General features: G+C 42.1%; 1 protein-coding gene across 1 annotated transcript in view; it reads left to right on the forward strand.

Moving 5' to 3' along the window:
- The window catches only part of LOC145415098 (coagulation factor XIII B chain-like), a 141,184-nt gene extending 119,250 nt beyond the window's left edge, over nt 1-21,934 (forward strand). The window contains exons 12-13 of the mRNA XM_080284517.1: nt 21,326-21,441; nt 21,783-21,934. Coding sequence (XP_080140643.1) covers nt 21,326-21,441; nt 21,783-21,934 — 268 coding nt within the window. The remainder of the gene's footprint in view (nt 1-21,325; nt 21,442-21,782) is intronic.
- The last annotated feature ends 226 nt before the right edge of the window (nt 21,935-22,160 follow it).

Consider the following 22,160-nt stretch of genomic DNA (forward strand, 5'->3'; position numbering starts at 1 on the left):
CCCTGTGCTGCGGCCCTACTAGGTCGCGCCTCTTGACCCGTTTGATCTTCACCATTCTCTGGATCCGGAGTGGCTGCTAACTCAAGGGGTACCAGTTTATCAATAGTTTTTATACTGGTATGTCCCCTGCATTTTATTTTTACGAGTCTCAGCACCCCTTCAGAATCTGGGTGTGTGGAGATCACTTTAGCTAATGGCCACTGGGATCTTGGCTGTTCAGTCTTCACTAAGACCACATCTCCTCTGTTAATAACTGATTTGTTGCTGGCAGCTTGAGCTCCATAAAACCTCTCACGTAGGCTCAAAAGATACTCTTCGCTCCAATGTCTATTCCAAGTATCCAGCACCCTTTTCAGACGTTGATATCCCTCCCGAAGGTGTTGTCCTAAATCATTAGTTTCTATGTTAGGATCATCCACTTCTTCCTGGATATCCACACAAGGCATTGGATGGAGCTTCCTGCCATATAACATGTGAGCCGGTGTTAAGGCCTCTAGCGAGTCGCTAGTGTCATCTTGATAAGTCAGAGGTCTATTATTAATCCTGGCTTCAATTTCAGTTATTACTGTTCTTAAATCTTCTCTCGTGATCTTAGTTCTATGTAATGTTTTCCTCAGGCAGTTCTTGACAATACCAATCATTCTTTCGGTAAATCCATTTTGCCATGGAGCTCTTGGAGCTGTGAACTGCCAAATACAATTTCTGATTCCCAGCGCCGACTTAACCTTCGGGTCATTCATTATGTTCAACAGTATGGGAGCTGCTCCAACGAAATTAGTTCCGTTGTCGCTTATTAACTTGCCAGGACAAGACCTTCTAGCGGCAAATCTGCGAAAGACATTGAGGAATGTCTCTGAGCTTAGGTCTTCCGCTAATTCTAGATGGACTGCCCTTGTGTAGGCACAAGTAAATAAACAAATGTAAACTTTATGGGGAGTTTCCTCACCCGTAACAGTTATAGCCCCTGTGTAGTCCACCCCTGTTATATGGAAGGGCCGACTTATGCACACCCTTTCCTTCGGTAGGGCTGGTGGTCCAGGGTAGATATAAGGTCGCTGCTCATACCTCCTACAAATGATGCAGTTTTTGAGATATTTTTTAATAACCTGTCTACCCTTAGGAATCCAGTACCTTTCCCGAATTTGAGCTAAGGTCTGCGGTACACCTCCATGGAGAGTGGAATCATGGGCTTCCTTTATAATAAGTTGTACAAAGCACCCACTCTTAGGTAATAAAATGGGATGTTTGGTTTGGATGGGCAAGTCAGCCTTTACCAATCGGCCTCGACATCTTATCAGACCTTTTCCGTCTAAGAACAAGCCTAAATTCTTCATCAGCTTATTCCTTTTTCCAGTGTCTTGGCCTAAAAGTTTATATATTTCCCCGTAAGAATTTCTTTGTACTCTTTTCAGCCAGTATTCTAGGGGATCTAATTTCTGAAACCCCACCTTCTTATTCAAAAATTCAACAACCAATTTAGTAGTATTTAGAAGTTGTCTTATTGATGAAAATCGGCTGATGTCAATCACTTCTGGCTCAGGTACTACAGGATCCAAGTTCACTGCACTAATCTCAGCAATACTGTACTGTTTCTGTTCAGGCCAATCCTTAGTGAGTAACCATTTAGGACCTTTAAACCACAAATTATCTTTGATCAGTCTCCTTACGGTCGAACCTCTCGAGAGCAGATCAGCTGGATTCTGTTTGGAGGACACATGCATGAATTTAAATTTGGAAGACAGCTCTTTAATAGTCTTCACTCTATTACGGACGAAAGGAATTTTACTGTCTTCCTTCCCTATCCAGTAAAGACAAATCTCACTGTCAGTCCATATGTAAATATCCTCAAACTGAGTATCAAGAGTAATGGTTATATACCTGGCCAATTTAGTTCCTACTTCTATGGAAGCCAATTCCATTTGAGGTAGGGTTCTTTCTTTAATTGGCGCAACTCTGGCTTTGGACATTATAATCTTACTATCCTCTCCTGTTGCGCAATAAGCTACTGCTCCATAGGCCCTTTGAGAAGCATCACAAAATATGTGTAAGTGCGACTTCTCATTACTGTTTATTTTCCTGGGAATACATATGCTTGATGTAGTTTCAAACTCCTTTCTAATCTGTTCCCATTGTTCCACATATGTCTCACCTAATTCAGTGTCCCAGTCTAACTTTTCTCGTCAAGCCTCCTGTACTAAACATTTGCCCCTAATAACTATAGGACTGACCAATCCTAATGGGTCAAATAGCTTGGAAACCTGACTTAACAAGGACCTCTTGGTGAGAGTGACATCAGAGAACTTAACTGGTTTCAAACTTATTACATCGGCTGTTGTATCCCAGTTTAGACCTAACACATTTTGAGTTTTGGGAATGTCAGAATCTGGATAGTCCTCTTGTATTTTATTCCTCAAAAGCGGTGAATTTGTATTCCAGCTCTGTAACGGCAAATTTGCCTTCCCACATTCGGAATTGGCTACTTCATAAGCCTTCAAAGCTTCCGACTCTGTATCAGCAACACCTTGCAAATTATCCATATAAAAAGCCTGCCCTATTTCTGGACATTTGGCATTTTCAAAATGATGCATTAAAGTGTTGCAAAGTAGGAAAGGACTAGCACAAGAGCCAAAGAGCACCGATCGGAAACAGTAAGTTTTCAATGGACTATCCTTATTTTGAGGATCATGAGGCCAGAGGAATTTTGTAAATTTCCTATCATCATCTCTCAGTCCTATTCTGAGAAAAGCCTTACTAATGTCTGCTGTGTAAGCGTAAGGTTTCTCTCTAAATCTTAGTAACACATTCCCTAACTTCTCTGTTAGTGTAGGTCCAGAGTATAGGCAATCGTTCAAGCTAGCTGATCCCTTGGACGCTTTACTACTACAGTTGAATACTATCCTTATGGGAGTAGTTACTGAATCCTTGCTTACAGCATGATGTGGTAAGTAGTGTCCTTTGTGGTTAACAGGGTATTCTACCTCTTCTATATATTTATTCTTCAATTGATCCTTTATAATATTATCATATAGGGTCAGATGTTCTGGTTTATCTCTCAACTTTCTTAGAAGAGAATTTAACTGAGCTTTAGCTGTTTGGTAATTTGTTGGTAACTCTGAGTGGTTTAGTTTCCATGGTAATCCTACCCAATACTGTCCATCCTTAAATTCCGCAGACTGATTATATAAGTCCAATGTTATTTTATCTTCAGGGGTTAGTTCTTCAGAGTGTATTCCTACACTGTCTAGGTCCCACAGTTTGTGTACAGGTTCAATATTTTCATCCAACAAGTCATTTATCTGAGTAGGTTCTAATTCTGCACCTATTCTAGCTACCATCAATGACTGTGTGGGGGTAACAAAGACTGAGTCTACTAGTTTGGCCTCTCCTTTAACTTGTTTTGGAAAAGGCAACTGACCCATAATAAGGTTACCTCCTGGACTCTTGAACAACTGTACCTTATTCCTTTTGAAAGTCCTATGTAGGAATCTTCCACAATAATCAGAACCAATTATCATTTTTATGGGACCCACAGTATCTGATTCAACATTCTGTTTAGCCAACTTTATCCCTGAGCTTTGTAAATGATCAGAGGTTTCCTTCAATCCCTTTATGTATATACTTGTCTCCATAGTATCAAGCACAGCTGCTGTTATACGGCATTTATATCTGCCTAATTGTATTACAGGTCTAACTAAATCAAAGGACTGAGCCTTCCTAGTTGTTAAGAATCCTGTAATGGCTAGATTTACCTTGCCGATAACTGGTAACTTTAATTTCTCCACAATGTCTGCAGATATGAAAGTTTTCTGAGCACCCGTATCAAACAGGGTACATACCAATTGGTTTCTATTCTCAAACAATACTTTCACATCTGCTATTGGTACTGCAGCTGGCATTACTAATGGAGCATTCCCTTTTGCAATTGTCATATTGACGCTTGCAGGTTTAGGAACCTCAATTTTCATCCTAGGGCATAAAGCACTATGATGATGATCCTTTTTGCATTTAAAGCAAAGATTTAATTTAGTCTTACAGTCCGCGGCAGTATGTTCGGAGTTCATACAGATTATACAACACCCCAGTTCCTGAAACTTCCCTACTCTAGAAGCATAATCAGGGTAGTGTTGACAAAATACACTGGAATGTTGTTCACCACAAAAGACACAAACTTTCCTGTCTTTTACCATGGAAGGTTTTATTTCCTTAATATCTTCAGCATGTCTATTCCTTATCTTTAATACTTTATCCTCGGCCTTCGTGGAGCTAAGGAAAGTACCTATCTCTTCTTTAGGCACATACTTAGTCTTCTCTGACTTAACTTTCCCAATCAGTTGGTTAGTGGGTTTTTTCTTTACTTCGGTCTTCTGTTTGACCTCAGTAGTGTTTAATGTTCCTTGCAAATGTTTACAGAGTTGCATCAAGCCTTCCTCTATCTCTTCACAGGAGAAATTATCCTTCTGGTACCTACCATACAAAGCATCCTTGGTTTTCGGTGGTAGCTTTAAGGACACAATTCTTGAAAGCACCCAATCTGATGTTTTAATATCTTCGTAAGTACCTAAGGCCCTTAATTTACAACTTATTGCAATTCTAAATTTTTGCAAGGAATCAAAATCGTGCCTAGGCATGGGTAATTCTATTAGAGCCTTTAATAAACGATTTATAACTTGCTCCCTGTCTTCGTAATTTTGTCTAAGGATGGTCAAAGCCACTTCATAGTTATTTTCTTCTACTGGTAATTCTTTTATCAGTTGATATGGTGTTCCTTTGACCTGTCCTAACAAATAAGTAAGTTTGGTGACTTTAGGGAGATCTGTTCTATCGTGTACCAAATATTTGAACTGATCCCAGAAGGATTTCCAGTTCTGCTCTCCATCAAATTCCGGAAGCGTTATTTGTGGTAACACAGCTCTACTCTGCTGTGCCACAACTTGTGTTTCCGCGGCAGTGTCAGCTAATTCAGACTCTAGTGTCTTTACTACAGTTAAGTATTCTTCTAATTTGTCTTCAAACTTAGTAGTTTCTGACTCTAAGAGTTCCTTATTCTCAGCCTTTACTATAGCCGCTTCTAAAGTTAAGTAACTCTCTTCGTACTTACTCCATCGATCTTTCAGGATATTTAGGAGACTATTTATTCTCTCCTTGGACAGAGGTATTTGGTCCAACGACTGGTTACAATCATTTATGGCTCTAGTTACCCATCCTGCCTTACTACTAGAAGATTTTTGCAATAAAGAAACAGACATGTTGACGGAGTTCTAATTTAATAATTTAATTATGAATTCCAACCACAATTTTACCTCAACTTAGTAATGATTTGATTATTTTAAATTTTGAAGAGGGTAGGGATTAAGTCCTCATTGTACAAATTATCCCCTCTCCCAATTTCGTAATATTCATTACAGCTCAGCTAATTATTTAGTTTAATTTTGAGGAGTGTAGGGATTAGGTCTATACTTTTAACCTATTCCCCAGGGTTATTAAACCTCAAGGGTTTTATTTCATCCCCACACTCAATTGCCAAAACACCCATATTCCCAGAGCTCAGAATTTATTACCTCAATACTCCATAGGCCCACCCATAGCTTGTACAGCATAGAACTCTCCTTTCTTATGTTCTACATAATTTATAAATTTCTGCAGAACCGCTTCCCTACTATGATGGTTCCAATGTATACCATCAGATTTCAACATTGCTTGGAAGGGCTTGGCATTAAAATGTATGAAATCCCTTCCCTTCCTGGCCCGTTGCAAACTTCGGTTTACAGCTCTGCTAACTAATTTATATGTTCCATAACAAACTGGAGAGCCATATGGCAGGTTCCTTGGCTCGAGGAGGGTTATGGCTACTGAGGATTTACAAGAGCCCTCTATGGCTCCTACCACTGCTAAAATATTCTCCACAACTTCATTGACTTCCACGTCCTCATGGATATCATTTCCTCCAAGGAAAAGGACCGTACGGTCATGCTCCCAGTCTAGTACGGCATTCAGCCTTTCATCTTCAGAGAAAAAGCTTGCCTTTCCTCCCGGAGCCCTATAGACACGTACGTTCACGTCTTCCACTTCAACCGAATGTGGTAGTAAACTATGCCCCACAAAAGCAACTTTAAACACATTCAGCGCCTCGGCACACATCGGTTTTCCTCACTCGGGGCACCAAAAATGTGAAAAATGTAGAGTACACCACAATGTGAAAATAGTTTAATGTATACAAGTCGGTATCCCTGCTGGAGCACCGCTATGTAAGAAATTTCTGGTAAACAACTCGTAGGTCGTTACTCGTTTATAAAGTTGTTCTTAAGTAAATCAAACAAGTCTCATAGAGTTAGGTGAAACGTAACTTAACCTTAACTCACCTACAATAACTATTTCTCTTCTACCTCATAGCTAATCCCCCCTTGAATTGGCCAATTCGTAAAGGATACTTAGCTAGTGAAGAGGGAGTGATCGATAACCGATGACGATGAGGCTGCTTAGTGTAATTGCTTGAGCAAGCGTCCTTATGGTGCGTATGTACAACCTAGCTTGAGAGCGACTAGGAACTTTTTTTTTTTTTTTTTTTTTTTTTTTTGCCTATCGACCATTGAGGCCGAAGCCTCTGGTCATTAATGAAAATATATATATATGTATATATATTGACACATATATACATATATATACAAACATATATATATACATACATACATACATACACACATCCATGCATATGAACATACACACTTTCATGCACACGTACATATATATATAATAATTTTTATTTTATTATTTTTTTGTAGTTTTATTTTTATTATTTTTATTTATTTTTTATATTTTTAACCTTATATTACTTATAAACAAAATACCTAATCTAAAGACCCTAAAACTAACCACCTAACAGACAAATCGCTAACCTATACTAAATCCTAAGAGACAAATAACTAGACCTACACTAATGTTCAAAAAGCCTCAACCAAGAGAACACCATCGACTGCAGATATGTAATGCTTTTCTACATTACATACCTGCACTCATCACCTGATGACTGTCAGTCGAGGCACAACCTAATATAGGGGACATCAATATATGAAAGGGAACCAGACGAGTCAGGAACATTTCCATATACGTCAGCTGTCGTCCCTAATTAGAATAACTTAAGCAAGATAATATAATGTATTTACATAATTTATACAAAAATTGAAGAACCTCGCCCAGCAGACTACCATCGACTGCAAGTGCCCAATACCTTCCTATATTGCACACTTGCACTCATCAGCTGGTGACTGTCAGGCAAGGAATTTGGCTTAATGTAGGGGACATCTATATTAGAAATAGATCGGTGGAGGAGGAACTATTTAAAATATGTCAACTGTCAACCCTAATTAATATTACAATATATACATATTTACTGTTCATAAAAACCATAACCACACAGTAAAAAAGTCACATCACTCTGATCAGTCCGGTCTCTCTCAAGAAAGCCATCAATTTATCAGTCATAACAATGTCCCCATCACCCAGGATGGTGGAAAGGGTGAAGGGGACGTCTACTGTGCCGCAGTAATTCATAAGTGAAGCGCGTTCACGAATAAATCGCCGACAGCGCAGGATGATATGACTGATAGATAACACCGCATTACAGATGTCACAGTGCGGTGGGAAGCGTCTTTCCATATAAGGTTTTATGTGGGTTACAATGGTGGCATTCAGCCGTAGCCGTGCCAACACTTTTTCTTCTAGGCGACTGGGACGGTTGGCAGTGTCCCAGTCGCCCAGGTACGGCTTACTATCTATCTATCTATCTATCTATATACCTAGGCTGCTTCCCCCAAGGAAAGGGAGGTAGCCGAGACAGGACGACTCACTCTCCATTTACTCATCCATTCAAACACATTCATTCGCATCTTAGCCCCAAAGGGGAGAACGGACAGATCCTCACCGCATCACACCGCACAAGGGTCAACTGCGCAATGCAAGCAGTGACATCCACAGCAAGGCCCGACAGCAGAACTGGTTTACCCCTGCCACATCATAACAGACCCATCCCCTTACCCGTACGGCTTACAAGTTGGAATATTTAGTCTGGTCCACTGACTTTGCCACAGAAGATTTATTGATTTCTTTCCGAGAGATAGACTCGACCGTAGATCACGAGGAACGTCCCAAGTCTCCTCGAGCTCCACAGCCGACTTTGCAAGTAAGTCAGCCTGCTCATTGCCGTAGATACGACAATGACCAGGCACCCAGATCAGCGTGAATGACTTGTTGCATGAATGCAACTTATTAACGATGCGGCCCTGGATCTCATGAGAGTCCGTAGTGCAAGATGCAATTGCCTGAAGGGCTGATTTTGAATCTGAAAATATGACAAATGAGTCATGTCTAGAACTGAGAGCATAGTCTATGGCTTTGTCAATAGCAAAAAGTTCTGAAGTAAACACAGATGTATGAGTCGGCAACCGATACCTGAGGGCACATTCAGTCGACCACACACTTGCACCCACACATTCACTGACTTGGAGCCGTCGGTACAATTGATGGGACCCTGTGACGAACAATGATGTTACGAAACAAGTGGTGGACCCTCCGCCTCTGGCGCCTTGGCCTTTGGTGCTGGGAGCCATGTAACATCGACTGTAAAGCCGGGTGGCTCCCAAGGCGCTATATTTTAAGCACCAACTTGTCACAGTCACTGGGGTCCACATCAAGCTCCTGAGTCAGTAAGTGAGGCGAGCGGCAGTGGCCGACGCACCCCCGCAGAAGGTGGTGGTATTGACGCAGGGGGTACAGGCCACATTGCCGATATTACTTTTTCTTAATGTCCTTACACCATAGGACAAGGCCAGGTGGTCACGGTATGAATACGGAGGGGGAGGCACATTCGCCTCCACTTCCATACGAGCTACACGGTACACCGGACAGCTCCAAGACACATTCTCAAGAAACATTTATTCTGCAACACATCCAATCCTTTCAGAGTGGCATCGGATGCCGAGCCATACACCTGTGCGCCATAGTCTGGCTTCGATCGAATAAGGGACTTATATACCATTAATAAAGATTTTCTGTCGGAACCCAGGTAGTACCCGCTAGGTACTTGAGGACATTTAACGGTTTATCACAACGAGCAAGCAAAGTATTAACGTGAAGTTTAAAATTCATTCTACGATCAAAATGTATTCCTAAAAATTTTACAGAATTTTGAAAAGGTACCGCCTGATTATCCAAAGTTAAGCACAAATTAGGTACGTTACGATTAGTGAAAACTATAGCGGCACACTTACGCACGGAAAACTTAAATCCCCACTGCAAGGCCCATTATGGTGGACGGAGTCAAGGGCTGCTTGAACTGCCCAGCCGAAAATTGTGCATTACGGGAAGAGTGCCATATTGCACAATCGTCAGCGTAGAGTGAGTATTTAAGATTCCTCGGGATGGGAGCTGATGACAGAATATCATTGATCATAATACTAAATAAAGTAGGACTAAGCACACTTCCCTGTGGCACCCCGTTTTCCTGGATAAATATATCCGATGATACGATATCGGGCAATTTGACAGAGAAAGTTCTGTCCCTTAAGAAATTTGAAATAAAAACAGGCAAATTTCCTCTTAAACCATAAGCATAGAGCTTCATTAGTACACCGTGTCGCCAGGTCATGTCATAGGCTTTATGGATGTCCAGGAACACCCCTATCATGAATTCTTTATTGGCAAATGCCTCTGCAATACAATGCTCCAAATTCATTAAATGATCTAGTGAACTTCTGTATTTACGGAAGCCACATTGTTGATCATTTAACAAATTCTTCGACTCTAAAACAAAAAGAAGCCTATTGTTAACCATTCGTTCCATGACCTTACATAGACAAGAAGTCAACACAATAGGACGAAATGAAGTGGGATTCATAAGACGACCAGCCTCTTTGGGTATCGGTATGACGTGCGCAGTGCCATGAGTTTGGGAACGTTCGAGACGCCCAAATCTCATTGTACAATGCTAACATCTTAATCAGGTTGTCCTGATTAAGATGCTGGATCATACCATACGTGATGGTGTCTGGTCCAGGGCTGGTGTCTTTACAGGATTTTAGGGCAAGGGAGCAGTTCATCTAGCGTAAACTCTTGGTTGTACGGGAGTTTACGTCTTCTGTGGCAAAGTCTAATATCTGTAGCTCAGCCGTGCGTTTATGATGTTGGAAACGTGGGTCATAATTGGCTGAGCTACTTACATGAGAAAAACTCCTGGCGAGGATGTTAGCAACGTCCACGGGCTCGTCATAGATGTTATTATTTATTTGCAAGGTGGTAATGGGGAAATATGGGCCTTTATTATTTAATATTCTTATGGTGGACCAGACTTTACGTAATGGTGTCGTACGAGTCACCGTGGACACAAAGGCCCGCCAGGAGTCACGTTTGGCCCTTCTTATTATTCTCCTTGCCTCAGCCCGTGCCTGTTTGTATGCAATAAAATTTTTCTCAGTGGGCTGACTATCAAAAATCCTGTATCTCCTATTGCGTTTTCTTAATGCTTGTCGGCAATCCGGCGTCCACTAATGTGCTCTATGCTTCGCATGAACTGTAGAAGTCTTGGGAATAGCAGCCTCAGCTGCGTGTAATATGGAAGTAGTTATATTTTCGACCTTAACATCTATGGTCTCCCCAGATAGATCTAAATTGGCGATCCTTGAGAAGGATCCCCAATCTGCTTTCTTATAGTTAAATTTTGGAGGTGGAGGGTCCGAAATGATGTCGCGTGTATAAGAAAGACAGATGGGTAAATGATCACTTCCCAAGGAGTCGTCGTAAGGGTCCCATGAGAGATCTTGATGTATACCAGGGGAGGCCAAAGATAAGTCAATGGCCGAAAAGTTACCAGTACGATCATCTACACGAGTCGCTCTACCATCGTTCAGAAGACAGAGGTTGGACTGTAGTATTAGGTCGGCTACTTGCTCCCACGACCATCGATCCCTCAAGCTACCCCATTGATAGTGATGGGCGTTAAAATCGCCCAACACTAACTTATTTCCAGGCAGGTGTTCCACTAGTGAATTTAAAGCATCACTATCAATGGGGCCATGTGGAGGACAGTACAGAGAGCAAATAGTCAGATACGTGTTATTAAATTTTACTCTGCACGCGACCGCTTCCAGAGTAGAATTTAGAATCACTTCCGTTTGTGGGTGTGATTTGTGTGTGTAAATGGCAACTCCGTGACCTTCATATCTTCTATACGAGTAGTAGTGTTTGAACTGTGGAGGATCAGGACGATCCTCCAGGCGCGTCTCCTGTAAACAAACAACATCTGGCCTGTGTATAGAAAGCAAGATTGCTATATTGTGTAACTTATTCCCAATACCTCTACAATTCCACTGTAGTATAGTGAATGCGGCGGTTTAAGATTTTCGTTGGGGGCCAGTGTGCTTTGTCTTTTTTTGTCGCCCGCCGGCAGGCGAGCGACTACCGGGGGACCTATCCCGGTGCTTGTTAATGGAAACCTCCATATTATCATCAATAACTAGGTTCCCAGCCTCCCCCGAGGAAGAGCTAACCTTTCTCTCCCTCGCTGGAGTAGGAACCGGAAGGACATGAGGACGTGACTGTTTCGTGAGGGTGGTCATGTTATTCTTAGTAGGCTTGTCAGGCTTCGTTTTAGGCCGTACTGATGAAGAGGCAGCAGCAGCCTGAGAGTAAGTTGAAGCTTTAGGGATGTCAGTGAGAGAGTTGGAACGGACAGGAGGTCGAGATGGAGATGTACTGTGAGCGGCAGGAGGGAGAAAGACAGGGTCAGTCTGTGACTCTACAGAGCACATCACAGGACGGGACATTACCGCCGAAGCATAGGACCCATTCGGGCGTGGGAGTTGCATGCAACTCCTTCACCTTTTTCCTAGCTTCGTAGTAGGAAATACCTCAGTTGCCTTCACTGCGCAGACTTCCTTCTCCTCCTTCCACTTGGGACCATCCCTAGAGGAAGTGGAGTGAGTACCCCTTGCAGTGAAAGCAACGTACTGTCTCTGATGTGCAACTTTCCGCATCATGACCCCGGCTTGCACACTTGCCGCACACTGGCTGGGAAGCCCGACAAGTCTTTGTACCATGCCCATACAGCTGGCATTTCAGGCAACGCAAAGGGTTAGGGATGTACGGCCGAACGTGAATAATTTCGTAACCAACTTTTATTTCATTAGGAAGAGAGGATTTGGCAAACGTCAAGATGATAGTTGCTGTCTTCGTCCTTATGCCTTCCGAGTAGCGAGTTATGAATTTAGCCTCTATGACATCTTGCTGCGCCAATTCACTTACGATCTCGTCCTCGCTCATCACCATGAGATCCCTGCAAGTGACAACACCCTTGCAAGAATTCATGGAGACTGGGATTTTGGCTTCGACATCGTAACAATGAAATTTGCGCAGTTTCAACAAATCGTTTACTTGTGCCGAGTTTACAGTTTTGACCAGGAGATCTCCATTAGCAAGTTTTTTAACTTGTTCGACTTCTCCCGCACAGTGGTCAATCACCTTCTTGATAAGGAAGGGATTGAGACTGGACAGGGGAGTGGAACCTAGCGCATGGATGGTGACGTAGGTCGCATTTGCTACCGGGATATCAAGTGGGGCTCGAGTCTGGCGTCCGTCAGTCTGGGGGTGGTCAGTCCGGTCGTTCCTACTTTCGTCAGGACTTCACCTCCCCCTGAAGGGGAGGCAGGTGTGGCGTCCGCCATAGTTACCACTTCCCCCGTGAGGGGGAAGTGGGAAGAAAGAGAAAAACAACCAAGGGAGAATTTGCCCGGGGAAAAAACACCTAGTCTGAGATTACACTCTCAAACCACTCTCGGGAGGACGCGCCCGTGTGTAACTCACACCCCAGAGCGATCAGTGGGGGGTACACTCCAGAGGTGAGTAAGCAAAGGCAATCTCAGGAAACAGATATAGACACTTACTATATCTCTAAAGGGCTGGGAGGAGAATTAGTACTAGCTAACCTAACTTTATTGAAAAACGCCCTAGTGGCGGAGGAAACAAAGCTAACGCCGGTGAGGCAACCCTGCAGCTAGACGAGAGCTCAGAAACACGTCCTCACTCTTCGCAACCATCCATCAAAGTCCGCGTGAATGCGGCAAGCCCCAACACTTTCATCGCATTGTGGGTTACCAACTCTTATTTAATTACAGTACTAAATACAGTTAAATTACATCATGATATGTACAGGGTAAATCTAACAAATTAATCTTAGTTCCACTTAAATTAAAGTTAGACCAATTATTCCCTTTAACTATGTAAATATCTTAATTCCACATCTGCCTTAACAGGGGAATCTTTCCCTGCTTGCCACGTCACCTATCGCGCAGACGCAGCTTAGGTCAGTGGAAAATACCACATAATTACATGTATTTACAATGCATAGTTGTCCACGGGGGTTAAATGCAGTAGCATTTAATTTATCAATAACAAGAATTATTAAAGAGAACGTCGTTTCTGGGTTATTAAAACCGCTTGAATAATTAACAACAGTCTCTACGTCCTCTGCCTTTAACCAGGGGATAAACTATGATAAATTTAGAGAGCGCAACTGCTCTGGGGGAAAATATTTCCCACAGGTATATTAGATTAAATTATGTATGCATGTAATGTTTTGCCTTGCTCTTCTGTATCATTTGATGGCTCTTCTGACATGACGCAGGTAGGCGGTCGATTTTTTTTTTTAGGGGATGAGGGGGCTACAGCATACACCAAACGATTTTAAACAACTTTTCCTGTTGATCCTTATATATATATATATATATATATATATATATATATATATATATATATATATATATATATATATATATATATATATATATATATATATGCAAGAAAGAAGGAACCAAAGGCCAAGAGCCCACAAACCGTTCCTTCCAAGAAAAAACAAAAAACAATACAAAAGAGAGCCAAATTCAAGATCCGATCATTTCGAGATGCCTGGACACTGGTTCTGAAAGACCGGAGATCATGGGACGTAGGAAATGCAGACAGAGGGAGACAGTACCAGAGCTGACCTGTTCCATAAATGAAGGACTGAGAGTAATGGTTAACTTTTGCATTAGAGAGCTGGACAGAAACAGAATGAGAATTTGTTGCTAGACAGGTGCTATGCACCCGTCACAGAGGTGGAGGGATGCAAGCAGACAGTTCAGAGGAACAGTGACCATTGAAGTAGCGATAGAGAAGAGATAAAGATGCAACAGTGCAGCAAAGAGACAGAGGTTGAAGGGAGCCAGTAAGAGGAGAAGAGTTAATAAGACGAAAACCCTTTGACTCCACCCTATTGAGAAGAGCTGTACGTGGGGAGCCTCCCCACACATGAGAGTTATACTCTAAACAGGGGCGAATAAACCCCATATATAAAGTCAGCAACTGTGCAGGAGTAAAGAAAGCACGGAGTCGGCTTAGCACACCCAATCTCTTGGAGGCAGATTTTAAAAGAGTTGCGATATGATTTTCCCAAGATAAGTCCTGAGTGAATGAAACCCCAAGCATGTTCAAAGATGATACAGGATTGAGCTGGATATTGTTAAACCTAAGAGGGTACTCCTGTGGAAGATTGTGTCTGGTTGATAGGTGTAAAAACTGAGTCTTTGATGCATTAAAAACAACAAGATTATTTTTACCCCAGTCCAAAATACGAGCCAAGTCAGACTTTAGGTGTACCATAGCCTCTTCCCTTGTTTGTTGAAGTAACTTCTGAGATGGACACTGCGGAAACCGAATGGAAAGGTGATGGGTGGAATCATCAGCGTAGGAGTGGATAGGGTTAGATGTACGGCTTAGAAGGTCATTGATGAATAAAAGGAAGAGAGTTGGTGATAGGATAGAGCCCTGAGGAACACCACTGTTGATAGATGTAGGAGAAGAACGATGGCCGTCTACAACAGCAGCTATAGAACGACCAGAAAGGAAGCTATTGATGAAGGCACAGATAGAAGGAAAGAAACCGTAAGAGGGCAGTTTGGAATATATATATATATATATATATATATATATATATATATATATATATATATATATATATATATATATATATATATTTGTTTATCCGTGATACTCCTTACAAACTCTGCATTACAGACAGAAATTCACGAAGTATGGATTATAAAAGTTGATATATACTTCTCTCATGCAGATTTACGTGGCGGTTAGACTGTACTGTAATGTATTTATTCCTTCTGTGTATGCCCCTGTTTCGTGTGTGACCTAACATGTTTTATACAGGACAAAACTGCTTCGACTTCCATGGTTTTGGCAAAATGTCTGTGTCAAAGAGGCTCATTACCTGGGTAGAACCACATATCACTTCAAGCTGATATTTTTCGGGTTTCGACTGAGGTCAGGTTCAGACATTTCAGACGCAGTTTGTCCAGCCATGTAAGTCACGGCAAAACTTGAATTAAGAACATTTCGTTTAACCCTTCACACCGGGTGTGCCATATTTATTTTAGGCTTGGTACTTCCGGACGTGTTTATTCAACCTGGAAGAGACTTTTTAAGCTAGAGGAGTTTGATTTAGCCTTCATTAATCATTGAGTACACATGAAAATTCCCAAGTAAAGAGATAATAATTTGTACTTAGCCCATTCTGAGCCCAGTGTTACCAATTGTTATCGGCATTCTGTCTGGCACTGAAAAATGAACAGACTGTGGTCAAATGAGAGGGAGTGTCCTTATTCCAGAGCTTGTCCTCACTTGCGCGACTCATAATTTGTCCAAGAATAAGTGCGATCCTGACCATAGTTTAATGAGGCCGCGTCAGTCCAAGTCAGACACTTTCAGCATCCATGTTGCTTGTTCAGAAGTTGTCAACAATGGGGGTTTTGTCAGCACTGAGATGGTAGCGAGCAGACCATCTGGCTTACTCCCAATGAGTGTGTAGTTCCACCAGCGTTGATTTCTCCCATTATCTCCCTTGGGAAACACTTTATACCCCCAAGCTCTGCACCCTCGCCTCATTCTCCTTCAGAAAAATGTAATGATGTATTATATTTCTCAGGCTGGAGATGCAGTCAATCATTAATGTTGTATATGTACATGTATATACATCGTACGATAAACAATAGTACCGGTATCACTAGAAGTATCTCTCATAAGTACCTTTATCGAAGGATGTGGATGACACTTTGATAGTGATCTAAAATAGAGAAGTAATGGGGTTAAATTATCGAATGACTGATGTGACCTGCCTGAGGAAAACCGAGCTATAATTTGTTCATTTTTATGAATCACCGCTAGAGAAAGAGCCTCAGAAAATAAAGGCATTGCTCTCCTTCCAGATTTGCTGTAGTGTACTGCTAATGCAGGTAATATTGAGCGTGTACGACATATTTAATACAAGAAAACTGTATAATTTCCTCGCTGAGGAGTCCTAAGACCATACAAATGGATGCTGGAAAGTGCTCACTCTTCCAAGTCTTTTCTCCTTGGCCAAATTAAGTTTTATTCATATATGCTCACCTACATGGCAACATATTAATTTTTCTGAGAGATCTTAAACTAAATTTCACATTAAGGATGCCATCAGACCGCTCCTGTGTGATACATTTGTCGTCGTGTCTACTGTAATGGATGTAGTTTCAAAGATAACGCTTTGGCTGCCAGTTTTCCGACTTATACATAGTGATTATTTGTGAACTCTGTTTACAAAGTTTTAACAGTTCTTTAAAATTTACTACTTACTGTCTGGAGATGTTTGTGCTTACCGACTCTCTGATATTTCTTGAAAGTTTAGCGCCTTCTGTGAAGTTGGAATGGGAGGTGTATAAGACGTATTCTTGTAGGCTTAGACGATTTTCTAGCACGTTTTCGTTACCTCGCCCGGGATGGAGTTCGGCGAGGTATTGCTTTTGGTCGAGTTTCTTTGTTTTTGTTTCTTTGTTTCTGTTTCAGGAACACTGCGGAAAAACGGCTGTTTGAAATTACATGAAGCTTTCAGGATATGTGGGCATTAGTCCTCAAAGGAAACGTTTGAATTTTGGAGATAATTGAGTAACCCTGAATGGTTAAAATCAAGCTCACGAATTTTCAGAGGGTCATAACTTGAAACCTGTTGAACATAGAGATAGTCACCATTACCATCTTAAAGGAACTCCCATATGGGCTTTTATTTGTACCAAGACCTTTGAGTCTGAGTGTCCTTGAAAGGTCAAATTCCTGGTCACGGATTTTTAGGGGGCTATAACTCGAAACTGGTTGCATATAAATATTTACTATTATCAATTTATTATCCCTGGGGGTAGGGGGATTTCAGGAATACTCCCCCAGTATCCCTGCTTGTCGTACGAGGCGACTAAAAGGGTTGGTGGTGGGTTAGTGCCCCACCCCGTAAAAAGAACTAACAAAAAAAGCGAATAAAGTGCCTCGGATCCGGACGGACCATACGTTGACGACTAAGGAACGGACAAAGGACATTCTTAGGGTAGGAACATGGAATGTGAGAGGAGTGAATGATGAAGTGAAAGAGAGAGAGATTGTTCAGGTGCTTGAAGATGCAAAAGTGGATGTATGTGGATTGACTGAAACTAAATGAAAAGGTGAAAGGGTGAGAGAATGGGAATATGGTTTAGATATATGTGCTAGAGTTAATGAGAATGAGAGGGCAAGAGAGGGAGTATGTCTGATGATAAGCAAGAAGTGGAAGGAGAATATAAGAGTATGGAACTGTGGGTGCAAGGATTGTATGGGTGAGGATGAAAGTAGGTATACAAGCATGGGCGATTGTATGTGTGTATGCCCCGACAGAGGACAGAGTGGCAAGAGTGAAAGATGAGTTTTGGGCGAGAGTAGAAGCATGTATGGACAAGTTTGAGAAGAGCGAGAGAGTGCTTTTGATTGGAGACATGAATGGCAAAGTTGGGAATGTACGAGTGGATGGAGTGGTTGGTCAGTGGGGTGTGCCAGCTGAAGTAGATGGGAATGGTAGTGCTTTGGTGGACATCTGTGCTGGTAGGGGGTTGGCAATAGCCAACACCTACTTTCGTCATAAGATGATTCACCGGTATACATGGAGTGTAATGAGGAGGATGGATGGTGAACTTGTTGAACGAAAGGCAATTATAGACTACGTGTGTATGGATGAGCGAATGAGAAGACAGGTGTTGGATGTAAGAGTGTGGAGAGGGTGGGGGAATTGAGTCTCGGACCATCACTTAGTGATGGCCAAGGTAAAGCTGCAAAGAAAATGGTTGAGGAGACGAAGGGGAAGACAGGAGGAAACATCTTCGGTGAGAAGAGTGAAGAAATTGCAAGATAGTGAGAAAATGACAGAGTATAAGAGCATAGTGGAAGAAAGATTGGGAAGGTATGAGCTAGAGCAGATGGAAGGGGTGGAAGACGTATGTAAGATATTCACGGAAGAGATAGGCGCAGCGTGTGAGGCGGTTTGTGGAGTGAGGAGGAGATGCAAGGGTGTGCAAGGGACAGCATGGTGGAATGATGAGGTGAAACGAGCTGTGGAACAAAAGAAGAAGGCATATAGTGAATGGTTAGCGAGTAGAGGAAGGGGAGAAGATGAGAGAGGGAAGAGAGGGGTATATGTGAGCAGGAGAAGGGAGGTTAAGAGATTGGTGAAGGAGAGTAAGAAGAAAGTGGATGAAGAGTTTGGGAGGAATCTGTGTGTGAAATGGAGGGAGAGTAAGAAATTGTTTTGGAAGGAGGTAAAGAAAGTAAGGCAGTGTGAAAGGGGAAATAGTAGGGGAGTGAAAGATAGGAATAATAGATTGTTGGTGGAGAAGAGAGAGAAATTGAGGAGATGGAAGGAGCACTTTGAGGATTTGTTGAATGTAGAGAGTGAGAGCAGTGCGAGTATAAGTGGTTGGGGAATGGCTGGGAGAAGAAGAGATGAGAGGAGGGAGGAAGAGATCAGTAGGGCGGAAGTAGTGGAAGCGATGAAGTTAAAGTTGGGAAATGCCCCAGGAATTGATGGAGTGTTTGGTGAAATGCTGAGGTATGGGGGTGAGATTGTTGTGGAGTGAATATGGAAGTTGTGTAGATTGGCTTGGGAAGAGGGAAGGGTTCCAGAGGAATGGAAATCAGGTATAATTGTTCCCTTATACAAAGGAAAAGGGGAGAGAGAAGTATGTGGTAACCATAGGGGTAGTTGCCTTCTTAGTGTGACTGGTAAAATATATGGTAGAATACTCATTGATAAGGTTAGGTATATGACAGAGGAGCTAGTTGGAGAAGAACAAGGGGGATTTAGGAAGGGAAACGGGTGTGTAGATCAGATATTTGTTCTAAGATGTTTAGTGGAGAAGTGCCTTCATGGACTTGGAGAAAGCTTATGACAGAATAGATAGGCAAAGTATGTGGAAGGTATTAAGAATATATGGAGTGGAGGGGAAATTGTTGAGTGCTGTGAAGAGTATGTATGAGGGAGCTAGGGCTACGGTGCGAGTGGATGGTGAGCTGAATGAGTTCTTTGATCTCATTGTGGGACTGAAACAGGGTTGTGTGATGTCTCCATGACTGTTTAATATATACATGGATGGGGTTGTAAAGGAGGTGCAAGGTAGGGCAGTGGATGTGGGGGTGGCTCTAATGAGTGAAGGTGAGATTTGGAAGATTCCGGTGCTGCTGTTTGCTGATGATACAGTATTGTTGAGTGAAGATGAATGGGAGTTGCAAGATTTGGTGAATGAATTTGGGACAGTGTGTAGGAGGAGGAAGCTGAAAGTTAATGAAAACAAAAGTAAAGTTATGGTGTTTGAGAGCAATGAAGTCACAGAGTGTACAGTGAAGTTGGATGGTGAGGATATGGAGAATGTGAGTACATTCAAGTACTTGGGTAGAGTGATGAGTAAGGATGGAACTTTGGGGGATGAAGTGCGTGAAAGGGTACAGCAGGGAAGGAAGGTTGTTGGTTCACTGAAAGCAGTGATGAGAAATAGGGAGGTGAGTATGGAAGTTAAGAAGTCACTGCATGATAGTATTGTGATCCCTACCCTGACGTATGGAAGCGAAGTGTGGACCTTGCAAGAGGGGAACAGGTCAAGAGTGAGAGCAGTGGAAATGAGTTACTTGAGAGGAGCATGTGGAGTGACATGGAGGGATAGGTTGACGAATGAAGAAGTGAAGGAACGTTGTGGGGTGGATGTGGATGTGGTTGAGAAGATTAGGAGAAATACACTGAGGTGGTTTGGACATATGGAGAGAATGGAGAGTGAAAGACTGACTAAGAGGGTGTATGTAGGTGAGGTGGAGGGAGGGAGAGGGAGGGGTAGACCGAGGATGAGGTGGAGGGATGGAGTTGAGAGGCATATGAGGGAGGGGGGGGTGAATTGGGGGGAGGGTAGTCAAATGGTGGGTGACAGGGCGACTTGGAGGCGTTTTGTCTGCGGCCACCCTTTGCGGGATTAGGGCGTCGGGCTATAGATAGATAGATAGATAGAATTTATCGTAAGTCCCATGTGGACTTTTAATTTGTACCATGACCTTTGACCTTAAGTGACCTTGAATGGTCAAATCAAGGTCACGGATATTCAGGGGGCTAAAACTCGAAGATTAATAATTAGTACTGACAGATAACAAGTTCGATTTCATTTGCGCCAGTACCTTAAACTTTAATTGTTTACTGACACTAAATGGCAGTACCAATTCAGTATTTAACAGCAATAAAATAACTGATGTCAGGCGAGGTTTGTTGTACCTGGCATCACTTGTTGGGAATTTATTTTGCATATTACATCTTAATATATCTTGTTTGCTTATTACTGTATGTGTTTGTATATCAATGAACGTCACAAAAGTAAGACACCAGCTTATGATTTATAATGTATCGGATACAGAATTAAACTTTTAAGGAAGAGAGATGCTGGGAAGCCTTCTTAACGAGTGATAATATGGGTTTATAGTATGATGCATTGAAACTAAGAGGTACATGAAGTGCAGGTAATTCCCCAGTTTCTGAATGTGGAACCCATGGGATGTGTAAAATGGGTTTATGTATACTGGCTGCTGAAAATGATATATAACATGGTCTGAAGACTAAAGTAATCTTAGGTTCAGAATTCTTCCAAATAGCTTCATCATAAATTTGGGTTGTCAGGATTTTTGAGCTCTCAATTTATTCTAATTCAGTCAAAGAATATTATATATCACTTTATTCTTGCCTGTAGTCGTTTGTTTTCAACTTAGAATAGGTCTCGCAGAAATGAAGGTTGGATTTAACTGTCTCAGCCTGTATTGTGTTTTTTAAGTTGCATTAAATCGTCTGAGAATGAAAAGAATAAAATACAAAATAAGTCCTTGGGGAAAAAGAGTTTAATAAGAGGGTCTCGTGTGTAATGAGTGGTGTTCCCCGTGACAGTGATACGTATGGCCGGGTGCGGTGCATGGGCGGCTACCGACTACAGGGCGGACGTCAGGAGGTGCTGTGTGAAGAGGGACAGTGGGTGCTGCAGGGTCAACCCGTCTGTGTGCAAGGTGAGAAGATGAAAACACACACACACACACACACACACACACACACACACACACACACACACACACACACATTAGATTAATCTTCTTACTATTAAGACACCTCTACTGCTCTGTAGAAGTTAGTAACAGGCGAGTTTAGTTAACGAGAATGGCCCATTAGAGTCTGAGTTATTGACTATGGAATGCACGAAGGTCGTTAACCGTTTCAATCCTGACACAGTTATTGCTATAATTATGCTATATCAGGACGATTTTATTCACCTTAGGGTAGACTCTTCAAAAGGTGGTAGTTAGATGAAGTCTTGTTAACTTTTCAGATCCGGTATCATCTCTTTGAGCAGCTGTATGCACCTGCTTCTCACCGACGATATTCGTAAACGAGGTGCTTCACTTTAACAGCTATAACGATGCCACACCACACCACACCACATCACCCAACAAACTCATTCTTCGAGACCACATTCTACTCATGGCGTTAACTGCAGAACGTTGAAGTTACCGCCTTTAGTACCTTTGTACTTGTTTCCCCTTATTGGTGGGATTCTCTTACACTGAATTAAATCACACAGTAATAAAAAAATAATTTAAAAAAATGTCACTCGTCACCGTATGGAGGATGCTAAAGGCAGACGGTCAGGTTTTGCCAAGTCCCAGTGTTTCCCAAACCACAATACACAGCCGGCGTAACTACATTCTCGGTCATAATTTCAGTTGTACAG

The sequence above is a fragment of the Coenobita brevimanus genome, chromosome 13, assembly GCF_032717465.1.
Source record: "Coenobita brevimanus isolate Jiangsu-jjx chromosome 13, ASM3271746v2, whole genome shotgun sequence".
Classification (NCBI taxonomy): domain Eukaryota; kingdom Metazoa; phylum Arthropoda; class Malacostraca; order Decapoda; family Coenobitidae; genus Coenobita; species Coenobita brevimanus.